The 16,817-nt window shown below is 41.1% G+C and overlaps 1 protein-coding gene across 1 annotated transcript in view; it reads right to left on the bottom strand.

The window, feature by feature from the left end:
* The window catches only part of LOC145342063 (lysosomal protective protein-like), a 42,599-nt gene that overhangs the window by 4,327 nt on the left and 21,455 nt on the right, over nt 1-16,817 (bottom strand). Inside the window, exons 3-10 of the mRNA XM_080187263.1 lie at nt 16,572-16,709; nt 8,969-9,127; nt 7,515-7,606; nt 5,703-5,787; nt 3,627-3,776; nt 3,050-3,180; nt 1,867-2,029; nt 628-717 (exon numbers count right to left, since the gene is read on the bottom strand). Of these exons, the coding sequence (XP_080043389.1) occupies nt 628-717; nt 1,867-2,029; nt 3,050-3,180; nt 3,627-3,776; nt 5,703-5,787; nt 7,515-7,606; nt 8,969-9,127; nt 16,572-16,709 (1,008 nt within the window). The remainder of the gene's footprint in view (nt 1-627; nt 718-1,866; nt 2,030-3,049; nt 3,181-3,626; nt 3,777-5,702; nt 5,788-7,514; nt 7,607-8,968; nt 9,128-16,571; nt 16,710-16,817) is intronic.

Here is a 16,817-nt window from a genome sequence, read left to right as displayed (position 1 = left end):
TCTAACCTTATTTATTTATTGGATTGATAGCTAGTTACTAGGAGTTAAATATCAAATTACAGGCTCCGAGTTTGAAGACATAAGGGGAACACTTGCGAACAACAGGAGGTGAGACAATAAGAACAAATTGCAGCAGTCCTTCACAATCTCTACTTGAATTCTTACTTGCACTAAAGTGCCAGCTTTAACCCTAGGGCTGCATTCCCTGGAATCTAGAAGATTTAACAAAGTTTTCCAGATATTCAGCATTAATCAAAGAAAAAACACTTGTTGGGGAGTCAAGGAGCAGAGACGTGGTCTGAATATAGAGTCAGATCTTTGAGGAGTGAAACTAGGATACATTTCTACTCAAAGACTGGTAGAAGCTTGGAACTCTCTTCCATAAATGCCAGTTGTTGCTGGATCATTTCTTAGCTTCAAATTCCTGGGACTCACCCAAAGCCAAGAAAGATGCTTCACAAATAAATGCAAATCTCTTTCTCAGATTAATTCTGCTTCATCCAGTGATATGTAATCAGAATATGTCCTATTCCATGTTACACTTTTATTTGCTAGGTGCAGGTTTCACTATTTCTCACACAATTGCTTTTCTTTTTGATCTAATGTACAATGTAAAGAAGGAGTTACCTTGACAGTCAGGAAGGTGAGGTTCCCATACTGCTCGTAGAACCCTGCGATCTGTTTATTGTAAATCCATGGTTGGTAGTCTAAAGTTTTCTGGCAGTGAAATGGGTCAGTTAGTCAATTATTTATTGAGAATGACACACCTATTGCTTAAGTCTTACTGAAGCTCAAAGGCCTCCACACAGGCTGGAGATAATATTTCCCACATTTAGCAATTTGCAAGTACCTTGCTCCTAGATACACTTATCTCAGTGTCCCAGAATCTGCCCCACTGTGTAAGAGGGGTAGCTCAAGATTTAAAGAAATGCTGCTGACAGAGACAGCCTCTCATGTAGATAGGACATTGGAGTGCTGGATTCATGTGAGGGCCAGGCATTCAGTATCTGGGATCATGGCATAGTCCCATCTGCAAGGTGCAAACAGATTAACTAGAATGTTTATCTCACTCTTCCCAACATTTTATCTGAGAGTGCTGATCATTGTTTAGTTTCAATCACATAGGCCTAACACCTTTCTGAATGTTACCATCCTTCATTTGCTGAGTATGTCAACACCATCCAGGGCAAAGGAACCTATCACATTAAATATTCATCCCCTCCACCATAGGCACACAGTCACTGGAGTGTGAACCATCTACAAGATGCACTGCAGCAACTCACCAAGGCTCCTTCAACAGCACCTGCAACCACTACCATCCAGAAGGCAAAGGCAGCAGACAAAGCAAGTTCTCTTACTAGCCACACTCCATCCTATCTTGGAAATATATTGCCATTCCTTCACTGTCACCTGGTCAAAATCCAGCTCCCTAACAGCACAGTGGGTGCATCCACACTACAAGGGCTGTAGTGGTGCAAGAAGGCAGCTCATCACGATCTTCCTGAGGGCAATAAGGGATGGATAATAAATGCTGGTCAAGCCAGTGATGCCCATTTCCTGTAAATGAATTAAATAACTGAAACCTCAGCAGACCTTTTATCATTGATCCCAGCCTAACCCCACATCCATACACACACTTTCCAGTCAGGGTTAGTGATCAGTCACAGGAAAATTCCCACTAACATCCTACTTTCCATAACTAAAAACATCCCCAGTGTCCCCACAAACAGGGCTGGATCAGTTGCTTAACTGAGCACAGAATGTGACAATAACATTACAATATGAAAAGTTTACAGTCATGGAGCTTTATGAATCAAAATGATACACTTCAGCTCAATTCTGAGTATCGAATGCTATCCTACATACCTGCTGATTTAGCGACTGCACAAACCAGTTATCACCCAGAAAGTTGCAGGCCATGTCAATGTCCCCATTGTAGACCAGCACACGGAGACCCTTGTTGAGCAACTTCAGGTAGAAATCACGCATGGTGCTATAGATATTTTGGTAGCCTTTACCAACCACTTCACTGCAGAGGAGGAGATGGCTTAGCTCAGGTTAGAATAAACACAATGTGATAAAAGTGTGCAAATGATATATAGATATAGTGGCTGGAGTTTTACTGCCTCGCCCGCCCTGAAATCAGGGTAGGTGAGGCAAGCAAATCAAAAATCTCAGCTGGCCTCGCTCAGGTGAGATTGTAAAGTCCCGCCACGAGTGTTTATGTTTTAGAAGAATGCTTTAAAAAAAAATCAGCTTTTTTCTACAGATCTGGAGGGAATACAGCTCAGACGCTGGGAAAGCAGGATAAATACTCATTTTGGAACTTAAAAGTGGTTATGTTCAGTTGAGTTAATGGACTTTTGTTTTAGGTTCCTTTGAGATTTCACATTAGTGAATTACAGGGTCATGTGATGTTGTGGTTTATGTGGAGTGCTGGTTCTGTAGGATAAAGAAACAGGCTTCTAGTGAAAGAAGAGATTTGGTTGTTCTGGTTGAAGCCAAGAGAATTGTGCAGGCTTTTGAAAGCTCCAAGGCAGTCTATACTCATTATAACAAGTATATTTGTGATTGCTAACTATATTTAAAGTACATTTTAAGTTTGTAAGAAGACTGTTGCTTATTTGGAACTGAAATAGTGATAAGTTAGAAATTGGCATTGTTTCTTTTCATGTTTAAAGATTCTTCAACTGTTAAGAGATAAGTTGCTTCATTTTGTTAGTGTTTTGTTTAAACTGTGTTATGAATAAAGTTTGTTTTGATAAAAGACCCCTAATTTGTCAGTGAAATTACTCGGGGAGTAAAGCATTCTTTCCTTACATTCATGCTGAAATAGAAGAATTGTTGGGGTCTAGTCTGGCTTCTGATCTGGGACCCTAACAAAAAAAACATCAAATTAGTTCATGATTCAGTTGTAAAGTTAGAAGGGTGAGTAGCGATCGATCAAGGTGTTTGACAGAGTATTTAATAAGGTAGATTTTTGTTAAGCAATGGGAAGGTATGCAGAGTGGAGTTTTGGACCCACAATATTTCCTACATAGTCTCATACCTGCAGAGTTCCCAGGACTGGACATTTTCTGGGATGTGTAGAGCCTTTCTCACATCTGCACGATTTAGCCATGTCCACTGAGCGGTACCATTAATACATGGAGGAACCAGCTTATCTGAATCATCAGTATCCTAGTGAGAGAGACAGATTTACAGCAGCACAGATGTATCTTGAGAGACTATTCACACATGCCAAAAACAAAAACTAAACACAGATTAACATAAAATAGACAAGGTAATTTATAAAATGTATTGGACATTCTAGAAAATTATGAAAATTTTCTATATGAAGAGCAAGAAAATGTATGTGTGTGCGTATATATATGTGTGTGCATACATAGAGTAGAGTACTTAATTGTAAAGTGTTGGGCTCAATGGTTTTGGTATAGCAAGAAAGGGGAGAAAAAGTTTGATCCATTTGAGAAAATATACAGTGGGAGCGAATGGAATGCGATTGATCAATTGGGATTCTAAACAGAATTAATGAGTAGTGGCATTGGGATTCTATATAAGTGGGAGTGAATAGGTTGTGAGTGGTCTTTGGGATTTTATACAGAAAGGAAATGGATAATTTGTACCTCCACTACTTCAAACTGGTAAAACTTAAAGAGGTTCTTGAGGTCTTTGTGGAAGCGCATGTTACTTCTCTGTATTCCCCCAGCACAGTCCATGTATAACGAGTACAAGTTGAGTCCACTGTTGTAGATAATCGTGAAAACTTCCTTCAACTGTGAAGAAAATAACTTTTAGTGTTTTCTTAAGCTACCTGGGTGCCCATCCTGTCACCATGGTACCATATCTGAAGCTGGAAATATACATCCGGAGTAAGGATTATATCTCCATGTAAACTGACGATTACATATACAAATCTACAAAGTTAGCAGGGCAAGTTGATGTGGCTGTTGAAAAAAAATGTATTAGATCCTGAGCTTTATACACAAAAGGCAGAAAGTGCAAAGACAAGAAAGTTGTTCTACATGGAGACCAATCAACTCTCTGGAGGTGGTTGGAACATATCCGATAGTGCTATTCAAAGCAGTGCAAAATGGATCTCTTTGGTTTCATTGCCAATATCTATCCCTCAAATGAACATCTCTAAGAACAGGTCATCTGGTCATTGATACATTGCTGCCTATGGGATCTTGTATAGAAACTGACTGCCACGTCCCCTACATTATTACAGTAACTTCACTTCAAAAGTACTTAATTGGCTGTTAGCACTTTGAGGTATTGTTGCTGTGAAAGGAACCATATAAATACAAGTGTATCTTAATTCATACATTTATAATTCATTGGTTAGATCAATTGTGGGTGCCATATTTACCAGAATGGAAACAGGGATGAGGGACTCCAGTTATGTGGAGAGATTGGAGAAGCTGGTTTTGTTCTGTTTGAAACAGAGAAGGGCAGGGGAGATTTACTGGTGTTCAAAATTCCAATAGGTTTTGTCAGAGTGAAGGGAGAAACTGTTCCAATGACAGGATGGTTGTATGCAGTGTACATAGATTTATGGTAATAAACAAAAACTACCTGGAGCAGATGATAAACTTAAGTTTTTTTTAATGTTACAAAAGCCAAGGTGATCTTAAACACACTAACAGATTCAATAGTAACTTTAAAAGGAAATTGGATAAATACTCAAGAGGGGAAAAGTCTGCAAGGCTGTTGAGAAACAGAAGGGCATGGAACTAATCAGAAAGCTTTTTCAAAGAACTGCTATGTGCACAATTGGTCCAATGGCCTCCTTTCCTGTTTGATGATTTTCTACAAAAGAGTGCTGGGAAATCCAAATATATCGGTTCACAACACAAATACCCCCCAGTTTGGAATGCACAGATAACTACCTCGCAATACTTCCTCTGGCAGTTTCCCCTTCCAGATGTCTTTCTTTATCACCCAGTACCTCACTTCAATTGAGATAGTCTGCTCTTGACAGAGGATGTAAGAAATGCTGAAAGGAATGAGAAATTGCACTCAAAACTGATTTCTACCCAATCAGGCAGTTGGAGGGAAGAATGAAAGCTCCACCAGACTGGAGACTGACCAACTCCTCAAAGGCCAGACATGTTTCAGGTATTGACGAGCTCGAACTTGGGTGGCTGATCTGAGGGGAGTCAGTTTTGGCCGAACAAATCAGGTTACAATTGTCCTTCTCTAGAAAGACGGAAAAGTCTGAGGTTCACTCTAATCTCCTGAGTCAGGAGACTGTGGGTTCAATGTCCCAGTTAACAGACATGAGCACATACTCCAGGCTGTCATTCCAGGGCAGTACTGAGGGAGTGCAGCAATGCTGGCAGTGCTGTCTCTCAGGTGGCCTGCCTTCTCAGTTGGACACAACAGATCCTGAGGCACAATTGAAAGAGCAGGGGAGTTATCCCAGTGTCCCAAGCAATCTTTTGCTTCAAATCAGTATCATTGTAACGGATGATCTGGTCGTTGTCACACTTGTGTTTGTGAGATTTCATTGTGCTTAAATTGGCTGCCTCATTTACAACAGTTACTAGATTTCAAAGAGTATCTCATTGATTGTAAAGGAATTTGGGATAGCCTGTATTTCTGAAAGGCGCTTTATAAATGCAAGTCTTTCTTTCACATACAGCGTGCAGTCAGAGAGCAAGCAAGCTGGAGAGGATAAGTGAACAAGGAGAACCTACTGATTCTTGGCAGTTAGGCTCGCTGTTGTTGAAGAAGTTGCAGGATCCATCTTTGCAGCAGTATCTGTTCAGTTTACTCCACAATCTTAAGGAATTAGGAAGAAAGAAAGATAGATGATGTCTGACCATACCTTTACGTGTTCAGGCTCAGATGCCCTCGAGACATTTCCTCTCCTTCCCATCCCAGCCCTCAGTTTCCCCACGTCGAGCCCAGTCTGCAGCTTTGATAATGATGCCACTGATAACAGACCTAGCTCCAAAACAGCAGGACTGGGCACCAAATGTTCAGAAAAGGAAAAAAGGAGATGGGGGAAAACGTTGGGCAAACAAAATCAGAGGTCCTGCAATTATGAGAGTAAGATGAAGGAGAAAAAGCAGGCATATGACAGATTGCAAGTGAGATTGAGCCTGAATACAGATAAGTTCAGCTGGGAAGTGAAAAGGGAAAGAAGAGAGGCAAGGAGAGTCCGAGAAGTCTAGCAGCTAACACAAGAAGGAATCCAAAAGTGTTCTAAACGGAGATAAATACGAGGCAAATAACAAGAGGTGGGGCTGATCAGGAACCAGATGACAGAGCATACAGTTGAGGTAATAAATGAGTACTTTGCACCAGTTTTGAAAAAGGAAGAAGATTAAGCCACTCTTGAACGAGGAGTAAAATGAGCTAAAACGTATGAAGAGGACTAGAAAGAGTTTGTATTTGTTTGATAAGTCAGCTGATCCATATGGGATACCTCCTAGGTTACTGATGGAAGGAAAGATGGAAATTAGAAAGGCATTGACTATAATTTTCCAAATCCTCCTTTGATACAGGGATGTTGATAGAGAACTGCAGAATTGCAAATGTTACATTCTTTGTTTTGAACAAGGATAAGAGAATAAGCCCAACAATTGCAAGCCAATCAATTTAACTTCAAGTGATGGGAAAGCTTTCAGAAACTATAATTCTAGACAAGATTAACAATCATTTCGACAAATATAAGTCAAGGAAAGTCAACAGGGATTAATTCAGGGCAAATCATGTTTAATAAACTTGATTGACCTTTTAATGATGAGACAGAGGATTGATGAGGGTAATGTGGTTGAAGGGGAATACATTGATTTCCAAAAGTTGTTTGATTTACTCTCTCATGTCAGGCTTGCCAGTAAAACTGAATCAGAGTCATAGGCTGGTTACAGCACAGAAGGCTGTTTTGTTTTAGCTGGCCCTCTGCAGGAGCAATTCACTTAGTGCCATTCCCCACCTATTCCCTGTAGTACCTCACACACTTCCTTTTCAAATAATAATCTAATTCCCTCTTGAAAGCCTCAGTTGAATCTACCTCCAGGCAGTGCATTCCAGATCATAACCACAGTGAGAGAAAGATTTTCCTTACGTCACCATTGCTTCTTTTGCCAATTATCTTAAGTGTATGCCTCTGTATTCTCCATTCTTCTACCAGTGGAATCTGTTCCTCACTATCCACTTTTCCAAACTTCATGATTTTGAGCACCTCTATCAAATCTCTTCTCAACCTTCTCTTCTCCAACAAGGAAAAGCCCAATCTTTCCAGCGTATTCACGTCAATGAAATTCCTCTTCCCTGGAACAATTCTCATGAATCTTTCTTATACACTCTAAAGTATTTACATCCTTCCTAAAGTGTGGTATCCAGAATGGGGCTTCCTGCTTCAACAGGAACAGGTCATCCCACATTGAACAGGGCAGCTGACCTGGCATATCATATTTCGAGTGAGGATGATGTCCCTTTCAGCCTGACCTCATGCTGTGATTTAAACACACCAGATTTGGAAATTCAAATAGAATACTCACGTGTCCCCAAAGAGTCCATGATAATATGCAAAATAGACAATTGACTGGTCATTAAAATATGCACTGCTCAATCCGTTCCCGACTGCAAATCCCTGGAACACAGAACGTAACATCAGTAAAAGAAGCTGAATTCTACCCTCTCGCCGCCACTCCCCCGCACCACAATGCCCTGATGGCAGACACACACAGACACCACAATATCTGACAAGACCTAAGACACTGAGGAAATGCAGCCAAGACCAATGGCTCAATGGGTATCATTCTCACCTCTAAGCCAGGAGGTTTAAATCAAACTTCAGTGTCTGAAAGACAAATTCAGCCTGACACTTCAATACAGGACTGGAAGTGCACTGCATTGTCAGAAGTGCTTTCTTTTTTAATGAGACATTAAACTAAATCCCCTCCTTGTGCCCTCAGATGGGCTTAAAAGATCCCAGGCACGATCTGCACTATGTTCCCCACAGGACAGCACCGTAGTTAAACTGCTGCCTCATAGCTCCAGGATCATAGGGTCAATTCCAGCCTTAGGTGGCTGTATGGAATTTGCATGTTCTTGCTGTGTCTGCATGGGTTTCCCACACAGACATGCCAAATGTATGTAAATTAGGTGGATTAACCATGGCAAATGAGCAGAGTTACAGGGATAGGGTGGGGATGGGTGTGGGCCCGAGTAAGATGCTCTTTTGGACAGTCAGTGCAGATTCAATGGACCGAGTGGCCTCCTCCTGCACTGTCTTCCCTATTGCCCTGACCAAATTTTATCCCACCAACATTAGGAAAATAGATCATTGCCGGTTGTGTGAGCGGCTGTGTCCAAATTAGCATGATGTAGAGACAAACCTGGCGTTGAGACTTCTTAATCCAATTTAGCAGCCATGTTTCCTACATTACAACAATGACTATGCTTCAAATGTACTTCATTTGGTTGAAAGAGTTTTTGGGATGTTGTGATAAAATGCAGTATTAAATAAAGACTCTACTCTCTCACATTCTTTTAGATGTGTCAATCCCATGCGTGGGGCAAGGCAGCATTCCAGATTTGAATCAGGACAATCCATAGGACCCCAACAATGTAGAAGGAAGCCATTTGACGCATCAAGTCCACATCAAACACAATCCCAACCAGCCCCTATCCCTCTTGCCCCATGTATTTACCCTGCTAGTCCCCCTAACACTAAGTGGCAATTTAGCACAGCCAATCACAGCCTGACCCACACATCTTTGGACAGTGGGAAGAAACCATTGCACCTGGAGAAAACCCACACAGACACAGGGAGAATGTGCAAACTCCAGAGTGACCCAAGCCAGGAATTGAAGTCAGGTCCCTGGCTCTGAGACAGCAGTGCAGATTATTGTGTCACTGTGCTGTCCCCAAACAGTAACAGGTGGAGGGAGGACCATTGAGCCAAGAAGAGGCTAATCAGAGTGTCCAGAGCAAAAGGAAATGCAGATACCTTCAAGTTGATTTTGGCTGGCCCATTGGTGATTTTCATGCTCAGAGTTGGTACATAGATTCCACCATAACTTTCACCAGTCACATAGAAATCATTTTCTGTGAAGTTGGGAAACTTGCTGAAGAAATCTTGCAGGGCCAGGTAGTTGTTCTCTGCAACCTGTCGAACAGCAAGGGGTGGGGTGAAAATGAAATCAGCATTAATGCTGTGCTTCCTGTGGGGTGACAGACTCAAACAACTTGACATTACTAGGCACAGGGTTGCTGGCTGCCCTGGAAGCTTTGAGATAGAACTTATTCATCTCCCAAGACAATCTGATTTCAGCTGTGGCTCACTGGGCAGTGTTATAAAAGGGAGGTTGATCCCCTCTGAGCTAACATCTAACCACACAAAGAGGAGTTACCTTGCCTTATAATGTTAAAAAGCGAGAGAAATAGTACAATCTGTTCTTCAGCAACGTTTACTCGCAAAATCAAAACAACTGCCAAAACACTAAAATAAACAAGTAACACTTTATTTATCTTGCTAACAGCAAACAAGCTAATTACACTATTAACAAACCAAATAAAACACTATTCTAATAGAATGTTGTTTAGATAAATGCAATTTCAACTTATTAACCAGTCGGTCTCAAAATTTCAACCAGATTGGTTGTCTTCCAGAATCTTCTGAATCTCTGGCTTCTTTTGGTACCTTTTCTGTTCAGATGAGGCGTTGAGATAAAGCTGAAGGAGGGAGAGCAGTTGTTGGCTCTCTCTCTCAAGTGGAGAGCTGTCTTTTATACCCTGATGACGCACCAACATCCCCACAACAGGATTGGTTCTCAGGTTACCAAAACATCCATTTCAAATCTGAGGGGCCACTGTTATTCAAATGCCTAGTTTAAATTGCGTGATTAAAATTCAAAAACAGTATGGTGTCTTGGCGACACTATGTCTAGTCTCTTGATATGTTAGTCTGTGTACTGTATATGCACCTGCATCTTTTTAAAGAGATAATTTTACAAACAATTTTAGCAAAACATATCCACCTTAAGAAAATGAACCATCATGATGAAAAGATGGCTTCTTTTTTTTCCCCTTTTAAACTCACAATAAAGCACCTGCAATACCATTTTCATGACACTCAACATGTACAATGTTGAAATTAAATGTTTGTAACACAGGCCTCCAAATGAAATAGTCTGACATTGTTGTCCTTAAATCTTTCCAGAAGTGTCAAAGGACTGTAATCAATGTACATAATCATCTCTGGTGCATTGTTTGTAACAATCAAAATGTTGCATGGCCATTACTAAACTCATTGACTCCGTTTCAATTGTAGAATATTTTATTTGGTAGATATTGAAATTTTTCAAAAAATAACCAATTGGCCTTTCAATTCCACACATCCTCCAGTAAGACCACAGATTCAACACCTACATCACTAGCATCAAAGGTGACTTAAGCGTTTGAAAAAGTTTGGGGTGGCTAAAACAGTATGGCAGTTAATACTGCTTTCAAATTTTCAGATGCCTCCTGGCATTGCTCTGTCCACCAAAATTGTGTTCTTTTTAACAAAACCGTAAAGAGTGCCACCACGCTACTAAAGTTTGGTACACATTTCCTGTAGAATCTGCTCAATCCCAAAAATTGTCACACTTTCTTCTTTGAAGATGGTCTTGGAAATTCCTCTATGGCCTTTGTCTTCACGTTTCTCAGTGTCATCGTCCATATCCAATGTTGTGTCTTAAAAATGTCACTTCCACCTTCACAAATTCTGTTTTTGTCAAATTTATGACCAACTTTGCCTTCCATAGTTTCTCAAAGAGCTCTGCCAAATTCATGTGATCTTTCCATGAATGACTAGAGATCACTAAGTCATCTATATTGACATCACAATTAGTCAATCCTGTTCATGAACTTCTGAAAAGTGGCTGGTGTTTTTCATCCCAAAGGGTATTACTTTAAATTGATATAGCCCATTTGGGGTTACAAAAGCAGAAACTTCTTTTGCTCTTTCTGACAAAGGTACTGATCAATAACCCTGAAGTAAGTCTAACTTTATAATGTAAATAGCTGGTCCTACTATTTTCACACAATCTTGGGAATTGGATATAAATCATATTTAGTCATAATGTTGACCTTCCAATCATCTATGCAGAATTGTTGAGTGCCATCAGGTTTGAGGACCGACATAATCAGTGAACTCCATTTGCTTTGACTTGGTTCGATGATGTAGTCTTGTAGCATCGCTTCCACTTCCTTCTGAATCTGCGCTGCTTTGAGGGGATTAAGCCAATAGGGGTGTTGTTTTATTCAAACAATATTCCTTATGTCAACCTCATATAGTATATCATTAGTCTTCCCCATTCTTAACATCTTTTCAATCTGATAGGGACTACTAAACTTTGCTTTAAAGGGATCTCCTACCACTGGTAATAGCACCCATACTTTAGCCTACAGGCAAACATGAATTTTAGATTTCTATCTGCTTCATTAAAGGCTGTGCCACCTTCAATTGTTGTCTAGCTAATACACCCACTGTTTACTCTTTCTCTCACCTCAGATACATAATCCAACTATGAAATCACAGACTTCAGACCTACCAACTTTTCCTTAATCAATTTTAAAGGCATTCTTATTTTGTGTCTGAATATCAGTTCAAATGGAGTAAACTAAGTCAATTCATTTGGAGCACCTCTAATAGCAAGTAATATAAAGGGGATACCTTTATCCCAATCAGCTGGGTAATCCTGGCAATAAGCCCTCAACATGGTCTTTAGGGGCTGATGCCACCTTTCCAATGTTCACCAAGATTCAGGATGGTATGCTGTTGATGTAAAGTGTCTGATGCCTAAACTATCCATGATCTCCATAAATAATCTAGCAGTAAAATTGGACCCTTGGTCTGACTGAATCTCCCTGGGCAATCCATAACTGAAAGAAAACATACAACTCCTCCACAAGTTTTTTGCCTTGCTATTCCATAAACAAATTGCCTCTGGAAACCTGGTGGACACACCCATTAGTTAGCAAATACTGGTTTGCACCTTTGATTTTAGGGAGGGACCTACACAATTAGTTATAACTCGTATAAAAGGTTCTTCAAATGTGGGAATTGGCAACAACAGTGCTGGTTTTATCACTGCCTTTGGCTTTCCTACCATCTGACACGTGTGACAGGTACAACAAAATTCAACCACACCTTTATGTAATCCAGGCCAATAAAAATGCTTCTGTATCTTAGCCTGAGTTTTCCTCGCTCCTAGATGACCTCCTGCAGGTAATTAATCTGCAATACTTCCTGTCTGTATTCTGCTGGAAGCACAATCTGGTGAATTTCTGCCTATTTTGCATTTACACTAACCCACCAAGGTCTCCATTTCCAACTTAAGATTTTACATTAAAGGTAATAGCATTCTGGAATATGCTCCAATTTCTTTTCCATATATGCTTTATAAGAACATAAGAACATAAGAAATAGGAGCAGGAGTAGGCCATCTGGCCCTTCGAGCCTGCCCCGCCATTCAATAAGATCATGGCTGATCTGTCGTGGCTCAGTTCCACTTTCCCGCCCTCTCCCCATAACCCTTAATCCCCTCTCTTATCAAAAACCCATCAACCCGCTTCTTAAAAATATTTAGCGAGGCAGCCTCCACCACTTCAACGGGCAGAGAATTCCAGAGATTCACCACCCTTTGAGTGAAGAAGTTCCTCCTCAACTCCGTTCTGAACCGCCCCCCCTTTATCTTGAGGCTGTGCCCCCTAGTCCTACTGTCTTTTTTGAGCGGGAAGAGTCTTTCCACCTCTATCCTATCCATCCCATTCATCATCTTATACGTCTCAATGAGATCTCCCCTCATTCTTCTAAACTCTAACGAGTACAAGCCTAGTTTATTCAGCCTCTCCTCATAGCTCAACCCCCTCAACTCCGGTATCAGCCTAGTAAACCTCCTCTGCACTCCCTCCAAGGCCAAAATATCCTTGCGCAGGTGCGGCGCCCAAAACTGCACACAGTACTCCAGCTGCGGCCTCACCAATGCCCTATACAGCTGCAGCAAGACCTCCCTACTTTTATATTCAATCCCCCTCGCTATGAAGGCCAGCATCCCATTCGCCTTCCTGACCACCTGCTGCACCTGCAGGCTGGGTTTTTGCGACTCATGCACAAGGATCCCGAGGTCCCTCTGCACCGTCGCCTGCTGCAGTTTTTCGCCACGTAAGTAATAGTCCTTCCTACCATTCTTCCTACCAAAGTGGACCACCTCACACTTGCCAACATTAAATTCCATTTGCCATTTCCTGGCCCATTCGCCCAGCCTATCTAGATCCTTCTGCAGACTCTCCACACCCTCCGCACAATTTGCCTTTCCCCCAATCTTGGTGTCATCAGCAAATTTCGACACCCTACACTCGGTTCCCTCCTCCAGATCATCTATATAAATGGTAAATAGCTGAGGCCCCAGCACCGACCCCTGGGGCACCCCACTAGTCACCAACCGCCAATCCGAATAGCACCCATTGACCCCCACTCTCTGCCTCCTATTTGACAACCAATCCTCTATCCACGCTAACACCCTACCCCCAACTCCATGTCCTCTGACCTTCTGCAGTAACCTCTTGTGAGGTACCTTATCAAACGCCTTCTGAAAATCCAGAAAGACCACATCCACCGGCTCTCCTCTATCCACCGCCCTAGACACATCCTCATAGAACTCCAGTAAATTTGTCAGACACGACTTCCCTTTAATGAAACCGTGTTGCGTCTGCCCTATCAAGCAATTCCCTTCAAGATGCCTCGCAATTTCCTCCTTAATGACGGATTCTAACATTTTACCTACCACAGACGTTAAACTAACCGGCCTGTAATTCCCCGCCTTTTGCCTGGCACCCTTCTTAAACAACGGCGTAACATTAGCCGTTTTATGTAAATCTTTTATTGAGCTCATCTTTTTGTAACTCCATGAATCTTTGAGAACTAACCACCTTTGCCTCATCCTCTACCATCTCATTCTTAACTTTCATCTCTCTTTTGTTCTCCCTTCCTGTTTTAACTTATGGCCATAGGATCTTTGCGCCAGTCTGGAAACATTTCAGGGTGTTTTTCTTTTAATTCCTCAGTTCCCTAGTTTTCTTTTGGCTTTTCCACTACAATGGGCCTCTCTCTTATCTGTGATCCAGCTATATCATTTCCAAGGATAAACTGTATTCTTGGAATAGCTAGTATTCCATCACTCCCACTATCATTTCCCCAGTCTTGATGGACTTTCCAGCCTTATTTTACATAAGGGAACACAACTCTTCTTTCTATTTATTCCAAAGATTACCACTCTCTTGGACAATATTTCAGAAGGGCTTCAAATATTTTCATCTTACTATTAGGCTCAGATTATCAATATTTAACTTCTTTACCTATTCCCCCTTCTCTACCTGAGAAAGCCTTACCCACACAGGTGAAGTCTGAAAGATCAAGCACTATCATATATCCATGCCAAGGCTGTGAACTCTCATTCAGCTCCTCGACTTTGAGATTTCCTTCACCATTTTAATTAATCTCACTTGTTGAGCATCTTTTAACACACCCTTTTTCTCAGTGCCTTTCCTAAGCCACCAGCACTGCACCTATGTGACACACCTTATTATACTGAAAGCACCTGAGATCTTTCACCTCTTTTCCATCCTCTTGGTTTCTTTTTTCTCAGGTGGTAAACTGTTCCTATTTTGTTTTTGTTTTCCATTGAAGGATCTCTTCTTTCCCAATTTCTACCCCTCATGGAATGAAATTGCTGTCAGAAGATAGATTTCAATTTATGCACTAATGTGTATTCATCTGCCATCTCTGCAGTTCTTCTTGGTGTTTTGACCTTCTGTTCCTCAACATGAATAATCACTTCTGGAAATGAGTTTTTAAAAAGTCCTCCAGCAGAAAAATATCTCAGATAGCTTCATGTGTCTTTTGTATCTTTAATGCTTTCACCCATTTATTGGTGTTGCTCCACTTAATTCTTTCAAGTTTGATACATGTCTGAATTGGTGCCTTCCTTATATTTCTGAACTGTTGTCTCTATGCTTCTAGTATCAATTCATAGGCACTCAAAATAGCCTTCTCATACTTTCCTACCACGTCCTCTGACAGTGCTGCAAACACCTCAGTAGCCCTGCCTAACACTTAGTCTGAATTAATATTACCTACACCTCCTCTGGCCACTTCATCCGTATAGCCAATTTAAAGGAAAATGAAAGAGGATTCTGCATCTTTTGGGACGCGTGGGGCTGTTGTCAATGGGACATTGATTCTCTCTCTCACAGCATCTAACCAGTCAAAGAGGAGTGCCTTACTTTATGATCTGTTGAAAAGTGAGGAAGAAGTAGTGCAATCTGCTCTTCAGCAACTTTTACTCATTAAATCCAAACTACCCAAGACTGTAAAAATCAACAAGTAACATTTTATTTAAGTGAACAGGTTAACTAATCAACAAACCACAAAAACACTTCTAATAGAATGCTGTTGAGAAATAGAATTCCCATTTATTTACAATTTTAGTTGCTGAAAATTTCAGGCAGATTTGCTATCTTCCAGAATATGTCTTCTGTCTGGAATCTCTGGCTTCTTTTGGTACCTTCTATTCAGATGAGGCTTTAGCTGTGTCTATCTTGAGATCTGTCTCTTATATCCCTGATGACACCTGCATCCCCACAATCAAATTGGTTCTCAGGTTACCAAAACATTAAGTTCAAATCTGATAGGCTGCCATTATTCAAATATTGAGGTTAAACAGTTGGTTAAAATTCAAAAACAGCCTGTTGTCTTGGCAACACTACTGTTTGGCCTCTTGCTGCCATGTTGGTCTGTAAAAAAGAAACAGCACCTTTTTAAAAAGGAATTTTACAAACGCCAACTTAACAGTAACTCCCACACTTCAAGTGTTTGAAGAGTATGGGTTCAAATCCCATTCAAGATGCTTCAGTTCACAATCCAAGCTGACACAGCTAGCATCAGTAAAGGGAGCTGTCAGATGTGCTGTTCACACAGGCTGCTAAATGAAGGCTCTATCTTCTTCACCAGTGGATGTAAAAGATGAATAGCATTATTTCAAAGATCAGATGAGCTGTGTCCAGCATCCCTGCCAACATCACAAAACAGATTCAGGTCATTATTACATTCCTTTGTGGGATCTTGCTGTGTTCAACTGGGGCTACCATATTTCCTGCAACAAGACCACCTTTCAGAAAAACTTGATTAGTTTTGAAGTGCTTAGGGACATCCAGAAGTTGTGAAAGGCACTGCAGAAATATCAAGTGCTTTTTCTTTGACCCAATAATCAAATTGCTCTTGGCTACAGAATATAACAAGTGAAATCCTAGCAATCTGATGTCTTTGAGTTGTTCAGATTGCAGAGGCTTCTGACACTATTATCAAAGTAGGAAAAGTATTGAATGTCAGACATCAGGGGAAGATTGAAAATTGATGAAACAAGACAAAGTAAAAGTATTTTGTGAATGAAGCTGAATCAGAGTGGAAAAGGATCATGATGGATTGCCACAGGGATCACCAGCCCCACCCTGCAAACTGCTGTCACTATCTGGGATGTCTGTACAGGGGCAGCAAATTGAGCCAATACCTCATCATCATTGGTGGCATAGTCTTTATCATCAGAATAGGAGAAGCCAACCCCAGCTGGGGATTCCAGGTACAGAACATTGGCCACCTTGTTCCAGCTGTACTTGTTGATGTAGAGTGTGCTGCCATCATCATTCACCTGGAAGCAAACACACTGGAATTAACTGGATACGACCCATCAAGTTGAATCTGGATTACCTAAGCCCCTTAGAGGGGCACTAAAAACAAAAGTAAAGCTTTCAAAGGA

Source organism: Carcharhinus amblyrhynchos, chromosome 4 (genome assembly GCF_965287045.1).
Source record: "Carcharhinus amblyrhynchos chromosome 4, sCarAmb.v2.hapA, whole genome shotgun sequence".
In the NCBI taxonomy this organism is placed as follows: Eukaryota; Metazoa; Chordata; class Chondrichthyes; order Carcharhiniformes; family Carcharhinidae; genus Carcharhinus; species Carcharhinus amblyrhynchos.
Note: the sequence above shows the minus strand (reverse complement) of the source record. Positions and strands in the feature narration are given on the sequence as shown.